The sequence below is a fragment of the Canis aureus genome, chromosome 12 (genome assembly GCF_053574225.1).
Source record: "Canis aureus isolate CA01 chromosome 12, VMU_Caureus_v.1.0, whole genome shotgun sequence".
NCBI lineage: Eukaryota > Metazoa > Chordata > Mammalia > Carnivora > Canidae > Canis > Canis aureus.
Window position 1 is genome coordinate 4,308,033 of NC_135622.1, and position 24,115 is coordinate 4,332,147.

General features: G+C 43.5%; 1 protein-coding gene and 2 long non-coding RNA genes across 14 annotated transcripts; 2 read left to right on the top strand and 1 right to left on the bottom strand.

Moving 5' to 3' along the window:
* The first annotated feature begins 10,024 nt into the window (after positions 1–10,024).
* RFX5 (regulatory factor X5) lies at positions 10,025–16,366 on the top strand. 11 transcript variants are annotated; one of them, XM_077842290.1, is made up of 11 exons: positions 10,036–10,175; positions 10,783–10,907; positions 11,045–11,173; positions 11,421–11,454; positions 11,880–11,962; positions 12,220–12,339; positions 12,528–12,647; positions 12,787–12,868; positions 13,141–13,342; positions 13,573–13,673; positions 13,815–16,366. In XM_077842290.1, exons 3-11 carry the CDS (start codon positions 11,058–11,060, stop codon positions 14,814–14,816), a joined length of 1,860 nt encoding a protein of 619 aa, XP_077698416.1. In that variant the 5' UTR covers positions 10,036–10,175; positions 10,783–10,907; positions 11,045–11,057; the 3' UTR covers positions 14,817–16,366. The 11 variants fall into 11 exon arrangements, with proteins under 11 accessions (XP_077698414.1, XP_077698416.1, XP_077698409.1 ...); XM_077842283.1 differs by having other exon boundaries at positions 10,783–10,877; XM_077842291.1 differs by having other exon boundaries at positions 10,783–10,849.
* Positions 12,186–23,759, bottom strand: LOC144280373 (uncharacterized). 2 transcript variants are annotated; one of them, XR_013348787.1, is made up of 2 exons: positions 13,539–23,759; positions 12,186–13,407 (listed from the first exon to the last, which is right to left on the bottom strand). It is a non-coding gene; the product is annotated as an uncharacterized LOC144280373 (long non-coding RNA). The 2 variants fall into 2 exon arrangements; XR_013348786.1 differs by having other exon boundaries at positions 12,186–13,410.
* LOC144280372 (uncharacterized) lies at positions 22,987–23,933 on the top strand. The gene is made up of 3 exons (XR_013348785.1): positions 22,987–23,555; positions 23,655–23,720; positions 23,860–23,933. It is a non-coding gene; the product is annotated as an uncharacterized LOC144280372 (long non-coding RNA).
* Positions 23,934–24,115: the final 182 nt, after the last annotated feature.

Sequence of the window (24,115 nt, forward strand, 5' to 3'; positions counted from 1 at the left end):
ACTTTTGCTGCACTAGGTCTTTAATTCTTTATAAAAGGAATGAGATGGAAGTTTCCAGAACCTAAGAGAAAATAGCTAGGCAGTAGTTCTATTGACTCCTTTACTCCTTACCCAAAACAACACCAAGCAACAGTCAGGTATCAACCTACAATTTCTTCTGCCTTCCATAAAGGTGTCTTGTTTTAATTAATTAATTAATTAACTAATGTAAAAAAATTAATTAACTAATGTCAATTAATTAATTTTTAAAAGGTGTCTTGTTTTAAACATTGGAGCAGTCTAGGACTCCCAAGATGGCCAGAGCACCCCAAGAATGTAACATGTCTTTTTCCTTTGTGGTCTTTAAATATGCTCCTTGAAAGATCTACCTCAACTTAGTCCTCCTACCTTGCCTGCCATCTGGGCCAGTTATCATAGCCTTTGGAAAGCCTTCTTCACTCACTCCCTGGGGTAGGTGCCTCCAGCACTTAACCTCAGCATGAACGTATGTCACATTATGTTGAAACTCCCTGCCTTGCATCTTAGCACATACTATGATTTAATGAATAAAGGTATAAAGGAAGTGCATGGGATACGTTAGTTACAAGGAGCCTTGGGATTTAGTGGGTCTTACCAGATGTTTCTCTCCTAGATTTCTTCCCTGTCCTTTTCAATAACCAAACTACTTCAGAAACAAAAAGGATCGTATAGTTCTACATCATTCCTAAATATTTCTAAAAGCTTAAAATTCCATTCAACAAAATGAACCTCAAACACTTACCATGCCAGAAACCACGGAAACTATGAACCTTTTAGAAATTATGTCTAAAGGACATGGGACATATCTGACAAAAGACTTATATCTAGATTACATGAAAAACTTTCAAAATTCAACAGTAAAAAAACAAAAATTCCTATTTGAAAATGGGCAAAACACATGAACAGACATTTCACCAAGGAGGATATAAAGACAGAAGTAAGCACATGAAAAGATAACCAACATCATTAGCTATTAGGGAAATACAAATTAAAACCATGTGATACCACTATACATGTATCAGGATGGCTAAAATAAAAAAAATAGTGATAATACAAAATGCTGGCAAATGTGGAAAAACTGGATCATTCATACTTTACTGGTGGAAATTAAAAATGGTATAGCCACTCTGGAAAATACTTTGGCAATTCCTTATAAAGATCAAGCATCAGGGGGAAGCTAAGATAGTGGCATAGTAGGAAGAACCTAGGCTTGCCTTGTCCCTTGAACACAGCTAAATAACTATCAAATCATTCTGAATATCCAAGAAATGGACTGGAGGGCTGATAGAAAAAAACTGCACAGCTAGAGGGACAGAAGAGGCCACATGGAGAAAGAAGTAGCAGAGTCATTTGAAAAGACGAAATAGGAAAAAAAAAAGAAAGAAAGAAAGAAAGAAAGAAAAAGAAAATACAAAATAGGGACATCTGTGTGGCCCAGCGGTTGAACGTCTGCCTTTGGTTCAGGGCATGATCCTGGGTCTGGGGACGGAGTCCTGCATCAGGCTCCCTGTGAGGAATCCACTTCTCCCTCTATATCTCTGCCTCTCTCTCTGTGTCTCTCATGAATAAATAAATAAAATCTTAAAAAAAAAAAAGACCAAACATGTACTTATATGACCCAGCAATTAACTTTCGGGCATCTATCCCAGAAAATTGAAAATGTTTGTTCCTACAAAATCCTGTATATAGTTGTTCATAGCAGCTTTACTCATAATAGCCAAAAACTGGAAACCATCCAAATGTCTTTCAGTGGATTAATGGTTAAACTGATACAGCAGTAAAAAGGAATGAACTACTGGTATACACAACTATCTGGATGGATCTTAAGGGAATTATGCTGAGTGAAAAAGGCCAATCTCAGAAGGTTATACATAGTACGATTCAATTTATATAACATTCATGAAATAACAAAAGTGTAGATTTGGAGGGGCACCTGGATAGCTCGCCTTTCTCTAAAATAAGTTAAAAAAAATTTTTTTAAAGTAAGGAATTAGAGAACAGATTAGTGGTTGCCAGGGGTTAAGAATGGGACTGGGGGGTGGCTATAAAAGAGTACACAGAGAATCCTTGTGGTGGTGAAATTGTCGTGTATCTTGACTGTCAGGATGGTTACACAAATCTGCAATATGATAAAATTGCATAGAACTAGATATACATACACACACATATGGAAATTAGTGTATATAAAACTGGTGAAACCTGAGTAAGTTTGGTGAGTTGTATCAATGTCAGTTGGCTTCTTGGTTATGATGTTGTACTATGGTTATGCAAGGTGCACCATCAGGGCCAACTGAGTGAAAGGCAAATGAGATGTCTCTGTATTATTATTTTTTTTTTGCAATGATGTGTGAATCTACAATTATCTCAAAAGAAAAAATAACACGTAAGTCAACTTGAAGGAGTTTCCACTGGCCAAAGACAGAAAAATTTGAGTTTCCAAAAGAACAATAATTGAAATAGATTAAAATACACCGACTATGATAAAACCCAGAAGTTCACGACGTCACACATAGAGAACCCTAATTGGTCATGTTTGAAAGATGCTAGAAAACCATCTTGTTATTCTGAAAACTGGAGAACAAAGAGAAAGAACCAAGTATATATTTTGCTTTTCCTCAGGGACTTGCCTTGGGATAACCAAATAGTTGATGAGGAAAAGTTCTTTGTAGAGTTTCAGCTAATACATTTAGAAGGAATGATAGGATTTGAATAACACCAATTTGTAACCTTTAGTGAGAATGATCATCAGTGGCTGCTAAAACCATTAAAGGAAACACTAAAAAGAAATTTTATAATGGTTAAAGCTGATCAACAAAATCTGAACTCACTAATCAATCTGCGTCACAAAAAGAGACCAGGCATCATGTACCATCTATGAAGTATTCTTGCCAAAAAATCAAAATAAATCTGACCAAGTCTCTAGGTCTCACAATCAGTTTACAGGGAACATAGGAGATAGAAAAACAAGTTTTAAAACTTTTTAAACAACATTACAAAGATACAATCATAAAAATGAAGAATGTGGGAAACTATATAGCAAATGACCTGTTTCCTCAATGAATAAATTGAGAGAGCGTATAGATTAGAAAGATTTAAGAAACACACCAACCAAAACTAAATGCAATGCAGTATGTGGACCTTGATACTGATTTGAACATAACAGAAAAGACATTTTTTGAGAAAGTTGGAGAAATTTGGACAATACCTGTTTGATGATAATAAGAAATTATGTTTTGCTTTTTAGGTATGATAATGGCATTGGGACTGTGTTTAAAATAGTTTTTTTTTTTAGCCATACTGAAGTATTCACATGAATACTAAATTATTTACAGATGTGCTGATATACTGAGTGTCTCCATTAAAATGACCTAGAGTGGGTGAGTTGGAGAGTAGAGGAGATCAGATAAAAGAAGATTGACCAGATGTTGTTTATAATTCTTAAAGCAGGATGATAGATATATGTATGTGGGAGATTATGTTCTCCCCTTTCCTTTTGTATGTTTGAAAATTTTTCATAATAAAAACTTAAAAAAAAAAACTATTCACCTGTGTCCTGGTCCTGGTTTCATTTCACTATTTCTGACCCTACATCTGAAATAGACACTCCAAAAGGAAGAGTCTCTCCTGTCACAGATGACATAGACACCAGCAATATGTGACCCAATATTCCCTAATCTCTGCTGTCCCTACCCTGACAGGAACCATCTCTGTTGTAGTCACAAAGATTCCACCCCATGCTCCAGCACCAAAGTAGAGGACCATGAATAGCAAAACTGAACTTACCATGTAAAAGTCTAATATATCATCTAGGGGCTCCTGCCAGCACCATGGTCAGCTCCACAGGTTGTTTTTTTTGACACCATCTGGAAAATTCTACAGAGTTTGCTGAGCTCAGGGACATCCCCAGAAAAACTGTAGCCCCAGTCCATCATGACATAGGATGTGACAGAGTATTGGAAGGTGTCCACCCTTGGAGATTCCTGGGTGGCGCAGCTGTTTAGCGCCTGCCTTTGGCCCAGGGCGCGATCCTGGAGACCCGGGATCAAGTCCCACATCAGGTTCCCTGCATGGAGCCTGCTTCTCCCTCTGCCTGTATCTCTGCCTCTCTCTTTCTCTGTGTCTCTCATGAATAAATAAATAAAATCTTTAAAAAGAAAAAAAAGAAGCATAAAAAAAAAAAAAAAAAAGGAAGGTGTCCATCCATCATTGGTCCTTTTAGCATGGTTAGCCCTCTCACCCATCGCAATTGGGTAAGTCTTTAAGGACAACCTCAGGTAACTGCATTTATGTCAGGGATTATTGAGGACCATTCTCCTCCTTGCACTTTCCATGCATTTGATTGCCTGGATCCATGTTCTAAATGCCTGCTTCTGGCCATTCTCTGGCACACTATCAGGAGTCCCTTTCCTGACTTACTGATTTTGAGGCCTAGCAAACTCTCTGCTCTAAACACTACTTGACTTAGAGGAATATGTACTACATTATGTTAAGTAAACAAAGGAAGTTGCAGAATTACATATATAAGAGAATAGTATAATCCCCATTTTTAAAAAGAAATTGAACAAAAACTTCTAGTTATGTGGACTTGTGTTTCTAAGAACATGGAAAATGGGCATGGAGGATACTGACCAGAACATGTTACTCTAGAGGGGTAAGGATTTTTTATGAAACTTATAAGCTGTTTCTAAAACTAACCTGGAAATGTAAATGCATAGTGTTTCAATTATCTATTGCTGTGTAGCAAACCACCCCAAAACTTAGTGGTTAAAGCAATGGCAACACGACTTTTGTTCACAAATCTGTAATTTGGACAGGGCTCTATGGGAACTGTGTTCAGTGTCAGCTGGAGCAGCTTCAAGACTAGAGGTTTAAATCATCCAATGGGTCACTCACTCACATGCTTGGTGATTGATGCTGGTTGTCACCTGGGACCTTGGCTGGGGCTATGACCTACACATGACCTTTCCAAGTGGCTGCGTGGACTCCTCACAACATGGTGGCTAGGTTCCCAGGGTAAGTGTCCCAAGAGAGAACACAGAGGGAAACTGTATCGCCTATTCTAATCTAAACTTGGAAGTCATACAGCATCACTTCCACGGCATTCCATTCACTGAGATAGTTACAAAGACTTTCTTGGGTTCGAGACTGAACAGGAAATAGATTCTATCTCTTGATGAGGAAGTGGCAAGGTTCTAGAATAGTCTATGAAGCCAGAAATACTGTTGTGGCCACAATTGGAAAATACAATCTTTCATATGTAGAAACTAATAATGGATAATGTTCAACATTCTGTTTGATAGAATATTAAAGCATTCTAGGGATCCCTGGGTGGCGCAGCGGTTTGGCGCCTGCCTTTGGCCCAGGGCGCGATCCTGGAAACCGGGGATCGAATCCCACATCGGGCTCCCGGTGCATGGAGCCTGCTTCTCCCTCTGCCTGTGTCTCTGCCTCTCTCTCTCTCTCCCTGTGTGACTATCATAAATAAATAAAAATTAAAAAAAAAAAAAAAAGAATATTAAAGCATTCTATATAATTATATTAATTTTTTGACACACTTTTTTTTTAATTTTTATTTATTTATGATAGTCACACACACACACAGAGAGAGAGAGAGAGAGAGAGAGAGGCAGAGACACAGGCAGAGGGAGAAGCAGGCTCCATGCACCGGGAGCCTGACATGGGATTCAATCCCGGGTCTCCAGGATCGCGCCCTGGGTCAAAGGCAGGCACCAAACCGCTGCGCCACCCAGGGATCCCTATAATTATATTAATTAAAACAGTGTGTTATGGGGACCTCTGGGTGGCTCAGCAGTTGAACGCCTGCCTTCAGTTCAGGGTGTGATCCTGGAGTTCCAGGATCGAGTCCTACATCGGGCTTCCTGCATGAAACCTGGTGCCTGTGTCTCTGACTCTCTCTCCCTCTCTGTCAAGAATAAATAAATAAAATCTTTAAAACAAAACAAAACAAAACAAAAAACAGTGTGTCATGGGTGACAAATAGATAAATAGAATCAACAGAAGAGGAGAAGGTCCAGGAACAGACCCAACTATAAAAGGGAACTTAGCATATGATAAAGGTATGAAAGGAAACAACTATAATAAGGAAATGAGGGCAGCCCCGCTGGCTCAGCGATTTAGCGCTGCCTCCTGCCTGGGTGGTGATCCTGGGGATCCAGGATGGAGTCCCGTGTCGGTTTTGGCACGGAGCCTGCTTCTTCCTCTGCCTGTGTCTCTGACTCTCTCTCAATCTGTGTCTCTCATGAATAAATAAATAAAATCTTAAAAAAAGAAAATGAAGGGCATTTGGCTGGCTCAGTGGAGCATGTGACTCTTGATCTCCAGGTTGTGAGTTTGAGCCCTACGTTGAGTGTAGAGATTACTTAAAAATATATTTCAAAAAAAAAAAGAAAGAAAGAAAATGGGATGCCTGGGCGGCTCAGCAGTTGAGCATCTGCCTTTGGCTCAGGGCGTGATCCCAGAGTTCCGGGATCAAGTCCCACATTGGGCTCCCTGCAGGGAGCCTGCTTCTCCCTCTGCCTGTGTCTCTGCCTCTCTCTGGGTCTCTCATGAATAAATAAATAATATCTTAAAAAGAAAAAAATGAAAATAAAAAAATAAGAAAATGATACTTATTTTGAAAAGACTGGCCATCCATTTGGAAAACAAACAAATTAAATTAGATCCTATGGAAGACATGATTGATTGGCTGAACAACCTTTCCTAAAACTCTTTTCCCCTCACCAAAGGTAACTTATATCTTTAATTTTATGGTAATAATTCTATTATTTTATCTTTACCACATATGTATTTATTCATAAACAACATATTGTTCAGTTTTGCCTGCCATTAAATGTTTGTAAATTGCATTGCACTGTATGTTTTATTCTGTTTATAGTTCTTTCACTGTTTCTTTTCTTTTAGATTTCTATTTATTTATTCATGAGAGACACAGAGAGAGAGAGGCAGAGACACAGGCAGAGGGAGAAGCAGGCTCCCTGCAGGGAGCCCGATGCGGGACTCAGGACCCCAGGATCACGCCCTGAGCTAAAGGCAGACGTTCAACCACTGAGCCACCCAGGTGTCCCTCTTTCACTGTTCATCTATGTAGATACATGTAGCTGTGGCTCATTGTTCCCACTGCCCTATGACATTCCATCATATAAATATACCACAACTTATCACTTTACTGATGATGGACATTGGGGTTTCCAGTTTTTGCTAATGCAAACAGTGAGACTATAAACCCTACTGCCTCTGTCTTTAGGGAATGCCTGTAGGATTGTTGAATCATAGGATATTCACATATTCAACATTATCAAGTAATTCCAAATTCTTTTCCAAAATGCTTATAGCAAATTGCATCCCTGCCAGTAGTGGGTAAGGGCTCCTGTTGGCTCACAACCCTGTCAGCTCTCAGCATTGCCAGACTTTGTAATTGTTGCCAATTTAGCGGGTATGAAACGGTATCTTATTGTGGTTTTAATTTGCATTTTCTTGATTACTATAGAGAGAGAACAACTTTTCATATGTTTATGCTCCGGTTCTGCTTCTTTTATGAAATTCCCGTTGATTTTCTCTGCCCATTTTTCTGTTTGGGTGTTTATCTTTTCATCGTAGAAGGCCTTTATAAATTCCAGATAATAATCCTTGCCAGTTATGTGTCTTGAAAATACCTTCTCCCAATTTGTGGCTTGATTTTACATTCTTTGCATAGCAGTTTTTAAAATAAATTTAGGTTTTTAATATTAATTATCTAAATTGATCAGCATTGCCTTTTATGGTTTGCTTTCTCGTGTTTAAGAAATTGACTCCCAATATCACGCATTGTGCAATTAGTATCTAGAGCATATTCTGAATCCAGATAGCCTAGTTTCATATCTTGGCTCCCTCGATTACTGTATAACATTGGGCAAATTATTAACCTCTCAATGCTTTAGTCTTCTTATTTGTAAAATAGGGATAATCACAGTACCTATCTGATAGAGTTGCTATGAGATAAAGTGGCAACATATGTGAGGCCCTTAGAGAAATCCTCAGCACATATTAAGCTCTATATAAATACTTGCTATTGTTGTGGTGATGCTTATCAGATTATTTTTACTATTACTTCTCAGAGCAAGGTACATTTTACCTTACTCAGCATTGTATCCCCAGCTCCTAACACAATGCTTGGCATAAATGAATACCTGCCTGTTTTTCCTATCTTAACCCCTTCCCCCCATGCAACCTCATCTTCAACAGTGCTGTCAAAATAATCTCCCTTACAAAGCTATGATACTTTTTCTCCCTTTACCAAAGTTTCCATTTATTCCCTGCCACCTGCAAATTCCTAATTTACCCCATCTCATTCTCTAATCAAAGTGCCCTAAATCCCCCTTCTTACCAAATAATGGTGTTTGGGGGTATCTCTCCATCAGTCTATACCCATATTTGTATAATGAGTATCTACAAGTATATATACATACAGTCTAGGGCAGTGTCCAAGAGATGGGCTGCAAAGGCAGACTGCCTGTCTTTGGATACTGATCCAGCACTTACTACATATGTAACTGTGGACAAGTCCCTTCACTCCTCCAAATCTCAGTTTCTTTGCCTGTAAAATGGAGACAATAAGTACCTACTTCAAAGAGCTACCATGAGCCTTAAATGAGATGTTTAGCACTTGGGATGGTGCATAGCACACAGTAAACACTAAATGAATTTTTGAATTTTTGCTGTTATTAGAAAACCTTCTTGCCAGTATATCCTTATTCTCACCCAAACTCTGCAATTCCCTGGGTTCTCCCAGTACTCACAGAAGCCAGTAGTACCTTAATGGAAGACTATAAAGGGCAAAAGTGATGAGATTAGGCAGCATTGCTGTCCTCTTTACAAAAGTACACTGATGGGGCACCTGAGTGGCTCAGTGGTTGAGCATCTGCCTTTGGCTCAGGGTGTGATGCCAGGGTCCCAAAGTCCTGGGATGGAGTCCCACCCACATCAGGCTTCCCACAGGGAGCCTGCTTCTCCCTCTGCCTATGTCTCTGCCTCTCTTTCTATGTCTCTCATGAATAAATAAAATCTTTTTTAAAAAACTACACTGATAACGAGACTAGAGAATATATTAGAAGTCATGACTGCAAATATAGTTTTAGGTATAACATATCTGTTGTGCAAAACAAAATACAACCATTCAAAAGACTGTTAACTTGCAGGCCCTGACCTCTGAAATTACATGCAAAACTTGGTCTGCATGTGCATTTTTCATGGCAGAAGCTCATTGCTTTCATTTGATTCATGACCTAAAAAAATCCTTAACGAAAAGAGTTAAGAACCCATGACCTATTCATTACTATTCTGAGAGTTCCTGTAGGCATCCAGCACCCCCTGGGGGTGTCAGTCAAAATTCCAATGTTCGCTGGGTGCAGAACTATAGGGATGCAGATACATTAGCAACTGTTTGTAAGAAAATAAAGTACCCGCGGGAAACCCAGGGACGTTTAGCATTTTAAGTGAATGTGGTACAGCTGCGGAGGTTTTGAGGCCTCCATCAGAGAGAACCGTTGAGCCTGTGTTTGCATATTTGTTGTGCGCGCTTGTACGCTGTGTTGAAGGTGGGGTCAGGAGTGTTTTTCACCTAAAGGAGGCTATGTGAGCTTACAGCGAACCTCCATCACACTACCCGTCGTTTCCTAGCTTTCTTATCATCCATTGATTCTTTTCTTCCAGTAGCTCTGACGACCGAGGGTAAAACTGAAACCCGGAAAGAGAAGGCAAAGGAAAAGCAGGCTAGCTCCGAAGGGAGCCCAGCGCCCGGCCTTTGGTCCTGCGGTCCCTTTAAGAGAAGAACCTCTTGGGACCGGCAGTCGCAACCGACCCCAGTTTTAACCGAAACCTAACCCGGACTTCCCCCTCTTCACTCAAATGAGACCAACTTTGGATTTTCCCTCCCCTATTGACCAATCAGAATCTGTTACCAGGCAGACTTTAGGTGCCGCCGGGGCGAGCCCGGCGCCTTCTGTCTCCGGGTGGCAGCAACGACCAATGAGAGAGCAGGTCGCCGGAGTATCTGGGCAGATCGGGACCGCTCCAGCCATTCAGAAAAAAGAAAATAAAGTAGCGCTCTAGCCCGCTGGGCCAGGACCGTGGGGCTGGGCTCGAGTGAAGGTGGCTACGAGGTAGTTTCTCTTTCTCCCTTACCTTGATTGTTGCTTGTGTTGGGAGGCGACGGATCGGGGGGTGGGGGGGCAGAGGGAGGTACTGTGAGTTGGGAGGAGAGCAGGAGGAGATTTTGGCTATATTTCCAACAGCTCCTTCACCCGTGTGCACGTGCCCCGAATGTGGGACCCCGTTCCCCCAACCGGGCTTCCTCCGCCCAGCCCGGGAGTTCGCCGCCCTGTACCCCCGCCCCTCGGCGACGCGGGATTGAAGCAGGGGGAAGGGAGGAGGTGGGGTGCCCTGGGGATGGGAGGTTAGGGAGATGACGTAGGGCCCCGGCCCGGCGGCGTGGGGAGGGGGACCACGGGGGAGCCGTGGCCACATTCAGTGATGGGCACCTGGGCCCGGGTTTTTCCAAGGCTGCAAGGGCAGAATATATTCGTATCCTTTCTGACCCCCCCCCCAGGAGAATTCAGGCGTGAGGACTAGCTTAGAGAAACGGAGAACTTTGTGTTGTGGTGGTTATTGTTTTTGTTTTCTTTCCGGGGAGGAGGGCAGTACTGGGTCAGAGGCAGAAATGGACATTTTCAACATCCATTCCCAGTCCCCCTATCTCTTCCTTTACAGTTTTCCACATTTAGAAGCCGGCAGAAAGGTGGGACAGACAGAATGGAGATGGCAGAGATCTCTTTGGGTAGATGTGGGCCTGGAGAAGTAATGGGGTAATTTCTAATTTTTGGAGAAGGCAAGCGGTGAGAAAAAGACCCCTGAGGAAATTCAGAGGCTTTCTCTCTGTTTCTGTTTGTTTCTGGGTAGGGAAATAAGGTGTGCCCCCCGGGCCAGGGGAAGGGAGGTTAACTCTTCCTGCCTGGTCTCCTCTTGACTCTAGCCCTCATGCGGGGATGGCAGAAGATGAACCCAATGCCAAGAGCCCGAAGACTGGGGGAAGGGCCCCCTCAGGTAGTGCTGAGGCGGGAGAACCCACCACCCTTCTTCAGAGGCTCCGAGGTACCATTTCGTAAGTACTCATCACCACCTCCGAATCTTGCTCCGGAGCTGTAGCACTTCACTTCCTTTGTGGATGAACTGCCTCTCCCTGAGCAAGTGCCTCTGAGCACCAGGAGGGAGGTTCTTTATCTCATAGCAGTTGTTGCCTGATCACCCCCCTCCCCGCGTTCTGCATCTCATCCCTCTTACTTTTCCTAACAATAAGACACCAGAGAAAATCTTGTGTGTGACCTCCAGCTTTCTCCTCTTCTCCACAGCAAGGCCGTGCAGAACAAAGTCGAGGGAATCCTGGTAAGTATTTTCCAAAGGAGGGCAATAGAGAGGTGGAATTGGTGGAGAGTGAGGATGATGAAGTTAGGCATAACTGACATGTTTATGTGGGAGACGCAGTGTTGTCTTTCCTGTCAGAACATAAGTGGCTTTGCAACTTGTTGCCAGTTTGACCTTGAGCACCTTACCTTATCTCTCTGTGACCTGTTGTGTAGATGCCCAATGAGAATAATATCAAAGCCGATCCTCTCCACTCCCCCTCTCACTGTGGTAGCTCACAAGGGCGTTCCTCAGAGCACAGCGAACACCCAGCCCCAAATCACTTCTGAGGTCCTTTTTCAGTCTGTCTCTAAGGCAGCCAGACTCTTGGCGAAGGATCAGAAAATCCTACCTTGTGTACTTCTTGGCCTTATTTTTTTCTCCTGCCTCTGTTCTCCCTACCTCAGCAAGACATACAGAAATTCTCAGACAACGACAAGCTGTATCTCTATCTTCAGCTCCCCTCAGGGCCCAGTACTGGAGACAAAAGGTAAGTTTGGTGCTAGAGTTTAAGATCTCAGAGTTCTGGTTCTTAAAGGAAGGCTCACTGGGATGGGGCTGGGTGAATAGGAATACTCATAACAGCGGTCCTTGGTGAGAAGAATGGTCCCTGTCCTGCCCTGGTTTGCCAGGAAAAGGTGGATTCTGGGTGAAGTGATTTGGTCCAGCACTGCTGAAGTGGTAGCCTGGATAGAACCACAACTATTCCAATCTTGGTAAGGCTTGTCCCTTTTACTTCTATTGCAGCTCAGAGCCAAGTACACTCAGCAATGAGGAGTACATGTATGCCTATAGATGGATCCGCAACCACCTAGAAGAGCATACTGACACCTGTTTGCCAAAGCAAAGTGTTTATGATGCCTATCGGTGGGTGAATTGGGGCGTGGGTGGGTTGGTGGCCATAGGACTACGCCCTCGCCCCTGGAGAGCTCCCTGCATTGATAGAGCCTGACTGCTTAAAGGGTTTCCCAAACCTAATGCTAGGGACCCTCCGAATCTAACCATGACCTCCTTCTCTGAGTGTCTTCCCACTCTGCCCTCCCCCACTCACTCAGGAAGTACTGTGAGAGCCTCGCCTGTTGCCGCCCACTCAGCACAGCCAACTTTGGCAAAATCATCAGAGAGATCTTCCCTGATATCAAGGCCCGAAGGCTTGGTGGCCGGGGCCAGTCCAAGTATCCTTGAGTGGAGAGGTTGTGGTGGGAGGGCCCGGGGAGGAAAACTTAGGGTGTGGAGGGCCAGGAGTGGAAACAGCCTAATCTTCCCATGGGGCTTGGAGATCCCCACTGTTGGCTGCTCTTTAACTTGCCTCAGATATTGCTACAGTGGGATACGAAGGAAGACCTTGGTATCTATGCCACCCTTGCCTGGACTTGACCTGAAGGGTTCTGACAGTGTAAGTTACAACCAACCCTCCAATTGCATTCTTTTCTCCAAGGTTGAGGGCTGACACAGCCAAGGTCATTTCTGCACGTAGCTTCTAGGTATATAGGATATGCCCTTCTACCTTCCCTGTGGCTTAAGCAGAGGATGAAGAGAATTTGTGGGTTTCTGGGATGAGTTACTCCCATCTCCAGTCTGGTCTTGCCACAGTTGACATTCGTGTCTGAAAGGGGCCAAGGGTCCTTTAGTTTGGAGTGTGATTGGGCATGTCCTTCCCCACCGCAGCCAGAAATGGGCCCAGAAGTAACCCCAGCACCTCGGGATGAGCTGGTGGAGGCTGCCTGTGCTCTGACCTGTGACTGGGCAGAACGAATCCTGAAACGGTCCTTCAGTTCCATCGTTGAGGTCGCCCGCTTCCTGCTGCAGCAGCATCTCATCTCTGCCCGATCTGCACATGCCCATGTGCTCAAGGCGATGGGGCTTGCTGGTGGGTGGACCCTCTCTTGTTCCCAAGCAGCTGTCAGCCACTCTCCATGTCATAGGCCCTCCCACCTACTAGGACAGAGACACCTTACATTTGTCTTCTAGTCCTAGTGACCCTTGTAGGACATAAGAACATGCCTTACAACTGACTTCTTCCTCCTTCTCAGAGTCACCTCCCTTGTCCATTGTTTCCTCCTCACCTTTGCCTCACTGCATTTTCTGGCACCTCTGCAGAAGACGACGAACATGCCCCTCGGGAGCGGTCATCTAAATCCAAGAATGGTGTAGAGAGCCTAGAAGGTGGAGCCCAGAAGAAACCAGAGAGACCAGCCCAGGTAAGGAAGTTGTTGCCCAGACCTTGCTGCCCTGGGCTGGGGGCTTAGTATCCCTTTTCCCATATTTTCTCACCCTCCCGCGTCTGTATTTGCTCCGATGTCCAGTCTTCCCACTTATTATGTCCTCTTTTTACCTTTTAGCCTCTTAAGGAGATGGAACCCCGGGCTGGGGCTGGCCCCGCTGCACGCAGTGAGCGGAAGAAGAGTGTAGTGGAGAGCCCAGCCCCAGCAGCCAATAACCCACAGGTTAATGCCCTGGTGGCCCGGCTGCCTCTGCTCCTTCCTCGGGCCCCTCGCTCACTTATCTCGCCAATTCGAGTCTCTCCACCCATCCTGGCCCCCAAGCTTTCTTCGGGCCCTCTGAAAGTGGCTACACTGCCTCTGCCCAGTAGGGCTGGGGGACCCCAGGCAGCTATGCCCTTCATTAACATGATCTTACCGACTGTTCCTGCTTTGCCTGGACCTGGATCTGGACCCGGACCCGGGCCTGGGCAAGCCCTGCCTGGGGTGCTCGCTCAGCCGCGGGTCACAGAGAACAGGGAATTAGGCATAGGTGGTGACCCGGGACCCCATGACAAGGGTGTCAAGAGGACAGCTGAAGTACCTGTGTGTGAGGCCATTGGGAAGGATCCACTGGCTAAAGCAGCAAAGCAGGATATAGAGGATACAGGAAGCGATGCCAAAAGGAAACGGGGGCGCCCTCGAAAAAAATTAGGTGGAAGTAGGGAAAGGAACTCTCCCCCTGACAAATCAGCAGCTGCCATGGACTCTGCCCCATCCTCACGGTTACCGCGGGAGACATGGGCCTCTGGAGGGGGGAGCAGCTCAGCTGGACGGTCAGGGAGGCCAGGGCCACTGGGACAGGCTGAGAAGGGGATGGTGCTTGTCCAGGGTCAGGAGGATGGCACTGTGTCCAAAGGGGGAAGGGGCCCCAGTGCCCAACATGCCAAAGAAGCAGAAGATAAAATGCCTGTGGTCACCTCAAAAGTGAGTGTCATCAAGGGCAGTAGAAGCCAGGAGTCTCTTCACTTGGTAAAGGAAGAGGTAGATACTGCAGCACAGGGTAATAAAGACTTAAAGGGGTATGTGCTTCCAAGTTCCTTATTCCACGTAGGGAAAGACCCCAAAGCAGCTCCCCCGTGATAAGTATGTGCGGAAGAGTGTTTATACTCATGTTAGCTCTACCTGCCTAGCAGGGGCCCTTCTCTGCACTTGCTTCTTGTTTGGCTCTTCTTTTCCTAAGGAATTCATTCTCATGTACAGACAGCTGATGCACCCTGTTTTCCTACACAGTATCTGGCTCCTGCCTCTGACCTTTCCAGCTCAGTAACCTTGGCTTTAGAGTCATTGACAAATCTGTTGCCACTGTCTAACCTGGACCTCTATGCTATCCTGTGGGAAGATTAGGAATGGAGTAAGTATGATGAATGTATAGGCTAGGATTCTGTTGGTTTTAAGTCGTTAAAAGAAAAAAAAAAAAAAGCACCTAACTCAGACTGGCTTAAAGACTTACTGGCTCACATACTGGAAGGTCCAGAGGTAGTACTGGCTCCAGGAAAAGCTGATGCAGTAGCTCAGTGTGTCTCTAAAACCTGATTGATTTTCCCCCTTGCTACCTTCTGTAGAATCATCTTAAATCTGGGCCACCTAGTGGCTGCCAGAACTCCTGGAATTATACATTTTCTCCTTTACAATCAACCAGAAAGGGAGGGCGGAGGGGCGTCTTTATGCCAGGAATCCTAGCATGCCTTAAGATTAACTCTGATTAGGCCAGCCTGGGTCACATGCCGACCCCTAACCAATTACTGTGGCCAGAAGGATGATGTATGCTAATTTGCTCATTTGCATCAGGGAAAGGCTGGGATCAGCCTCCTTAGAATCGTATAGGTCTCCAAATAGGAACTGATTTGGGCAGTTCCTGGGGAGGTTGCTGACACCTGGCCAACACTAGGAAGTATATGTGGTTTTGGCTGGCTAGGTTGGGATCAGCTACACCTGTTTCCTTTTTCTCTCACCATCTTGCATTTTTCCTTACTGCAGCTGTAACCTCTTTCCTCTTGTAGGCTCAGAAGGAACGAGAGGGAAGTCACTCTCCTTTAGGGACTATCTCTTTAGTCTCATTTAGATGACAATCCCTACATTTCAGAGATGGGGAGCCTTCCCTTTCCTGTTTCTGAATGGTCGTTTTCTCATTCTGCCTCCCTGTCCCTGACCCTACTGCCACTTTGAGCAAGTGGAGTGGAAGATTTACTTCCTAGTCATTTTATTAAATCCATTCTGTATCCACCAGGTGTCAGTCTCTTGTCATACACTTTTCAGGCTTTAGCCAGGATTGTGGGGTTTAGTTTAGGTGTATGGCAGGAGGTAGCTCTGCACATCAGCGAGCACCAGTAAGAAGGGAATCCAGATGTTATCCTTTGGAAAAGGAGTAAACCAACCAGTATTTACTGAGGACCTACTTTGTCTTCTGCATAAGAGTAGCTTCTGTCAGGGAATCTTGGTTCTGCCAAGGAAACAGATTTTCTTTCAGGGAGACTTCATTTGTTTCCACCACAGCAGATTTTTAAAAATTATATGTAATATTTGGTATCTATAAAGAATATATTTAACATGAATAAATTATGAAACATAATGTTAAATGAATACCTTTGACCTATCACCCAAACTTATACATTAAAACCTTAGAAATACCATTGAGTTTCTTGTGTTTCTGCCCATTCCTCTCCTACTGCCTCTCCCCTGGAGGTAACCACTGTCCTTAATTTTGTGTTTATCACCTGACACACACACACAAATATATGTGTGTATATATTTAACCATATATGTATAATATCTTTGAAAATTATTGTTCAATTGTTTTAGCTTTACAAAAATTTTATGCTCTAATAGTCCCCTGCAGTTTACCTTTTTTTCACTTAACATTATTTCTAAGATTCATCTATGCTGTAAGTAGCTATAATTCGTTCATTTTCACCGATACCATTCCATCAAGTACGTAAGCCACAAGTTATTTATGCGTTTGCCTATTAATGGGCATTTGGGTTGTTTCCAATTTTTTGCTATTGCAAACAATGCTGCTGTGAACATTCTTGAACCGGTTAGTGCCTTTTTTTAAAAGTAACATTTCTAAAAAGGTTTCTAAGATTGTTCATTTGGTCTGTACACCCTCTGAGTTGGGGAATGTTCCCTCTTATTCTCTGGAAGAGTTGACCTCAGATTGAAATGAGCTGTCCCTTGAAGGTTTGGTAAAACTCAATTTGAACCATTTTTACCTGGCATTCTAACATATAAAGCAAACACAGAACAACATAAGACATCTGGTAAAATTTTTTAGAATTGTAACCACTGATTCAGTTTCTTTAATAATTATAGGCTGTTTGGATTTTCTTTCTGAGTCAATTTAGGGTGTTTTTCTAGGATTTTGTGCATTTCATGTCTTTTTTTTTAAATAAATTTATTTTTTATTGGTGTTCAATTTACCAACATACAGAATAACACCCAGTGCTCATCCCGTCAAGTGCCCCCCTCAGTGCCTGTCACCCATTCACCCCCACCTCCCACCCTCCTCTCCTTCCATCACCCCTAGTTCGTTTCCCAGAGTTAGGAGTCTTTATGTTCTGTCTCCCTTTCTGATATTTCCCACACATTTCTTCTCCCTTCCCTTATATTCCCTTTCACTATTATTCATATTCCCCAAATGAATGAGACCATATAATGTTTGTCCTTCTCCGATTGACTTACTTCACTCAGCATAATACCCTCCAGTTCCATCCACGTTGAAGCAAATGGTGGGTATTTGTCGTTTCTAATGGCTGAGGAATATTCCATTGTATACATAAACCACATCTTCTTTATCCATTCATCTTTCGATGGACACCGAGGCTCCTTCCACAGTTTGGCTATTGTGGACATTGCTGCTATGAACATCGGGGTGCAGGTGTCCTGGCGTTTCATTGCATCTTTGGGGTAAATCCCCAACAGTGCAATTGCTGGGTCGTAGGGCAGGTCTATTTTAAACTCTTTGAGGAACCTCCACACAGTTTTCCAGAGTGGCTGCACCAGTTCACATTCCCACCAACAGTGTAAGAGGGTTCCCTTCTCTCCGCATCCTCTCCAACATTTGTGGTTTCTTGCCTTGTTAATTTTCCCCATTCTCACTGGTGTGAGGTGGGATCTCATTGTGGTTTTGATTTGTATTTCCCTGATTGCAAGTGATGCAGAGCATTTTCTCATGTGCATGTTGGCCATGTCTATGTCTTCCTCTGTGAGATTTCTCTTCATGTCTTTTGCCCATTTCATGATTGGATTGTTTGTTTCTTTGGTGTTGAGTTTAATAAGTTCTTTATAGATCTTGGAAACTAGCCCTTTATCTGATACGTCATTTGCAAATATCTTCTCCCATTCTGTAGGTTGTCTTTTAGTTTTGTTGACTGTATCCTTTGCTGTGCAAAAGCTTCTTATCTTGATGAAGTCCCAATAGTTCATGTTTGCTTTTGTTTCTTTTGCCTTCGTGGATGTATCTTGCAAGAAGTTGCTGTGGCCGAGTTCAAAAAGGGTGTTGCCTGTGTTCTTCTCTAGGATTTTGATGGAATCTTGTCTCACATTTAGATCTTTCATCCATTTTGAGTTTATCTTTGTGTATGGTGAAAGAGAGTGGTCTAGTTTCATTCTTCTGCATGTGGATGTCCAATTTTCCCAGCACCATTTATTGAAGAGACTGTCTTTCTTCCAGTGGATAGTCTTTCCTCCTTTATCTTATTTCCACTTCAGTTGCTCCAGAAATTTGCTATTTTACTTGTCTGTGATCAGCTACTATTTTGGGCTTTGTCGATCTTCTCTCTCATGTGTTGTTTTCCATTTCATTAATTCTGAATATCCAGGATTCTTCTACTTTTAGATTTAATTTTATGTTATTCCATAACATCTTGACATTTATCTAATTTTCAAGCTCTGTTTTTTCTGCTGTAAGTTTTTAAGAACCGTTTCTCTACATTCCCCCAATTTTTTGGTTGTATTTTAATTATACCTTAGTCCTAAGAATATTTACCTTTATGGCTTTTTAAACTTATAAATCATTTGGAAAAGTTTTATGGATTTCCAAATGTCTGGATATTTTAAATTTTATCATTTTCAGCTTAATCATTTGTGCTCAGAGATGTGGTTATCTGATACTAAGTCTTTGAAATTTGTCTGGATTATTATTTTATATATTTTTTTTATTTTAAAGATTTTTATTTATGATAGACATAGAGAGAGAGAGGCAGAGACACAGGCAGAGGGAGAAACAGGCTCCATGCCGGGAGCCCGACGTGGGACTCGATCCCAGGACTCCAGGATCACGCCCTGGGTCAAAGGCAGGCGCTAAATTGCTGAGCCACTCAGATCCCGTTATTTTATATATTTCTGTAACTTTTGCTCCATATCTAAATGTTTTGTTTTCTGCTCACTCTTGCCTGTGATAGCTTGTTTCTTTGTATGTTTTCAGTTTGGGGGTTTTGAGCTCATATTTTGTTCAACTTAATCTATGGGAAGCCAGAGAGCCTTAGTTGGGGGTACTCTCCTCCAGAGAAGATTTGCAATTGCTTCTGCCAGGAGCCAAATGATTCTCCTGACCTGGGCCTGTGTTAGCCCCTCAGGAGCCTCACTTCAGTCTGGACATCCCCAGTTTTCTCCCCTCTCTTAGCCTCTGTTCATAATACCCATATTGGCATTTGTCTGTGAGGAAACCTGCTGCTCCTGCTGCATGTTGCTCGTCTTTCATACACTTTTCAGCTTAATGTCATTTCCTTCCTTTCATGGTTTCTCTTACTTTCTAATGAGCCCAGCAAAGTGCTAAACATTATGTCTGTTGTTATTTATCCAGGATTTACTTGTATTTTAATGGGAGAACCCTCTTACCCAGGCTGCTGGAAATACCCATTACTGCAGTTTTTATATTTTCCCTCTTGTAATGTCTATTTCCTCATCCACCAAGTGTCATATTTTTTTTCATTTTAGCCCTAAGTTGAAAATAATTTATAACTTACTTTTTAAATAATCATTTCTATTAAACCAAGACAAGCTCTACATGTCTAGTTTATGGCCCCAAATAAATGAACTTGTTTATTTTTGTGGATAATAAGCAACTTTCTTCAGAAATGAAAGCAAATACCACATTGATCCATATACTAAACAGGTGGACTAATGTTATTATATATCTGTCTGTTTCATCTCAAGTTATGGTTCCTCAGGAGGCCTATCCCTTCTTTGCCTAGGATTGTCCTGCTGGCTCTATACTATGAGATAAAGCTAAGCACAATACATATATAACACATTACTTAAGAAATGTTCATGAGGACGTATTTGTTTGCTGGAAAGAGCATGAATTCAGTTCACATCTTAGCTTTACCGCTTATGATTTTGACACATTTGTGTGTTCTTCAGTGATTATGATATAAAATGTATTTCTTATTGTGGGTTGAAGTAAAACAACCTTGAAAAAAATGACAACCATTCTGAAGCTCAGTTTCCATAAAATGGTATATCTCTTTCACAGGATTGTAATGAGGAATAAATGAGGTAATGTTTGTTTTCATACACATCAGGGGCTTGGGCAGTAACTGCTGGCTTATCTTTTCTCTGAAAAACACCCCCAGGGACACTTGTGTGGCTCAGTCAGTTAAGCATTGGACTCTTGATTTCAGTTCAGGTCATGGTCTTAGGGTCCTGAGGTTAAGCCCCACATTAGGCTCTATACTCAGTGCAGTCTGCTTGTCCCATTCCCTCTGTCCTCTCCCATGTTCTCACTGTCTAAAATAAATATATAAAATCTTTAAAAAATAAGTAAAAATAGGTTCAGTGTGGTGAGGAATTTTAAAGACTGTCATAAATGTCATATTTTTTAAAGATTTTATTTATTCACAAGAGACACAGAGAGAGACAGGGAGAGAAAGAGAAAGGGAGAGAGGGAGAGACACAGGCAGAGGGAGAAGCAAGCTCCATGCAGGGAGACCAACGTGGGACTCTATCCCGGGACTCCAGGATCACACCCGCTGAAGGCGGCGTTAAACACCCGGGCTGCCCTAATGTCATACTTTTAATATGGGATTAGCATTCCATTTTATAATTTGACAACTGAGGTCAAGAAGAAGAGAAAAGTGGGGTGCCTGGGTGGTTCAATCGGTTAAACATCTGCCTTTGACTCAGGTCATTATCCCAGGGTCCTGGGATCAAGCCCTACATTGAGCCCCACATCATCAAGCCACACATCATCGAGCCCTGAGCCCAACATTGGACTCCCTGCTCAGCGGGAAGCCTACTTCTCCCTCTCCCTCCACCTGTTGCTCCCACTGCTTGTGCACTCACTTTCTGTCAGATAAATAAAAATCTTTAAAAAAAAAATAAATAATAAATCTTAAAAAGCAAATAGAAAGAAGAAAAACTAGTGAAAATATTTACTTAATATTTTTAATTTATTAATTCATAAAAAAATAACCTTTCCCAAACAACAACAACCTAAAAATCAGTAAGACAGTTGCATTGTTTTACATTTCTGGAAATCCCTTTAATGCCTGACTCGATTCTCATATCTGCTTCTTTTTTTTTTTTTTTCATATCTGCTTCTGCATTTCCTCTGTTGCTATATCAACAAACATAATTTTTTCTCTGTGTGGTAGAAACTAAGGATATGGCTAGGAAACAAGATGAGTCCTCTCCTGACTTGAGTTCAGACTAGAGAGGTTTGGAGACTCTTACAAACAGAGTAACCAAAAAAGCAAAAAACAAACAAAAAACACCTCCAGAAAAAGTCAGAAAGACCAAGTCATACAGAAATGCAAAGAAATTCACGCTTGAGCCCTTAAGAGCTGTAAACACAGAAAACTCAACACTCTCCCGCTTAATATTGTATTTGTGGGGTGAGGGCAGGGAAGGAGGTCTCACTTGGTTAATAAAGGTCTTAATAGGGGCACCTGAGTGGTTCAGCTGGTTAAGCGTCTGACTCTTGATTTCAGCTCAGGTCACAACCTCAGGGTTGTGAGATCAGGCCCATATGGGGCTCTGCACTATGGATGGAGCCTGCTTAAGATTTTCTCTCTCCCTCTCCCACTCCATCACCTCCCTCCCCCCTAAAAAATAATAAAATAAAGGACTTAATAACTGCCTGTAGCTATAAAAAAAAGTTTCCACTTGAAGTTTGAAAAGAAATGTTCTTGAAATCTTGTTTTGTTGTTGGAAAACAAATCTTAGGGCATTCACATCCCTTTTCACAATGTTTCAAAAACCAGCCTTAAGGGGGCACCTGGGTGGCTCAGGCTTAACAGTCTGACTTCCACTGGGGTCATGGTTTTGGGATCCTGGGATCCAGCCCCATGCCGAGCTCTGTGCTCAGCAGGGAGTCGGTTTCTCCCTCTGCCCTCCCTCCTTATTCTCTCTCTCTCTCTCTCTCTCCCCTAAATAAATAAATAAAATCTTAAAAAAAAAAAAAAAAAAAAAAAGGCGTTAAGGCCCTTGAGAATCCTACCCCTGGAAGGGAGGGATGTGTGACACTTTAAACTCTAGGCTCAAGCAGGATCATCACCTCTTGACCCTTGCCTGACAGCTGAGTGGGAGCTGGCCAAGAGTTACAGGACCCAACAGGTGGACTGGTGATTCCCCGCTGCAGACCAGTGGTGACAAATTCAAACTATCTTTGGCACTCTTGGCCTCTTTCTTTGCTCATCTTTCATTACTGTACTCCAACTTTAACCTAGTTTACCAGCTTGCCCTCTCATAATTTGAGCAAATTCCCATTTCTATTCTTAAACATACTAATTTTTAGTCTTCAGAATGCTCTCTCTTCTTTCTTGATCTGGTGGATCGTGCCCAATATCTCTTCTAATACCTGGCTTACAGTATTTTTGAGAAGTCTTCCATTCATTCATTTGCCATATACTGAGTGGCTGGGCCTTCTGTATTAATCATACTATATTCCTTCAACAATTGGGTACTCCTCCATTTGTTCCATTTTTGTACACACTGCATATTTTACATAGGTACTTTCAAACTACTATTTTTTATTCGGCCTTCCCATTTGCTTCCACATTTTTTTTTTTTTTATTTCTTCTTGAACTTCCTGGTTAACCCAGTCATTCAATGCTGCCTCCCCATTAAACCCAGAAACACTGAACCCTTTGCTTTCATCATCCTATATTATTGTCCCAATATCAGTAATGTAGTACTATGGTGGTAATCTGTACTCTAATCTTCACAACCCTATAAGGTGTTAATATTCTTGGGTCCACTTTGCAGACATAGAAACTAAGGTTCAAAGAGGTGACTTCCGTCCTCCCAAATGAATCGGCCTCTAAATGGCAGGAAGGCGGCATCCACGATCTGGGCTAGCCTCAAAAGTCTAAGTAAGGCCGCTGAGGGTGGGGACTGAGGCTCTGAGGAAGAGCTCCCCATCAGTACCACAGACAAATACACACAGCCAAAGCCTGAGGTCCATTTGCAAGGCGTGTTTTTGTTTATTTGCACGTGGTCTGGTTTTGCTGGGAAGCAGGGGTTACGATCACTCACCTCTCCCAACCTGGCCCGTCCGCCCCTCCCTGGAGGGGTCAACGTCCGGAGGCTGGAGGCCAAGGACTACCCGGGCAGGCGGTGACCTCGGAGGCAGAACCACGGCCTCGAGTCGGCCACTAACGGCGGCAGATTGACGCGGTTGGACTCCGCCATTCGTGCAGCGAGGAGGGGCGTTATCGTGACAGCGTCCTTCAAGATGAATAGGAAAAGGGTGGCTAGGGTGACTGTCTTCCCCACCCCCCTCTTCTCTCTCCAGTCCCCGCTGGGCCCCCTGCGTCCATCCCACGGCCGAAGTTACTAAGAGTCTGGCGGAGTAGGGGAGAGCCACTGATAGCAGTTCCGGTAACGCAGTTGCTCACACAAACGGACTTATTCGCATATAATTTGCATGTTCAGGTACTTCTGGAAGTACCCAATGTGTCTATACTTCTTTCCCAACAGGGCGCCCGGACCCGCCAACAGGCCGGCCGCTCTCCGCTTGAGGCCCGGAACCCCGGCCCTCACCCGGTAGGTCCCACTACTGGCCGGGTTTCCCAGCCTCGGGAAGATTGGCCCCTCCTCCCCCCCGTAGGCTCCTCCCCTCACCCTCTCCTCCCTCCCCTCTTCCCAATGCGTCTTCCCCGCCCCCTTTTCTATTTCTGAACAGGCATGTTCCGGGCAGCTCACCCGAGTCCTTAGATTGCTGTGGGATTGGTAGGATCCTGAGCGTCGGAGAAGCAGGAAGGCATACCCTAAGAAGGACTACTGGGACTCACAAGAAGAACGGAGGCCTGCTGGCATTTTTTTTTTTTTTTTTTTGGTCTTGCTTTTGCAAGAGGGAGGAGAGGAGGCTGTGCGGCCGGGTCGAACCTGTCCAGGCAGCGCGAAGGCCCCCTCAGGCGGCGCCGAGGGCAGCCCCTAAG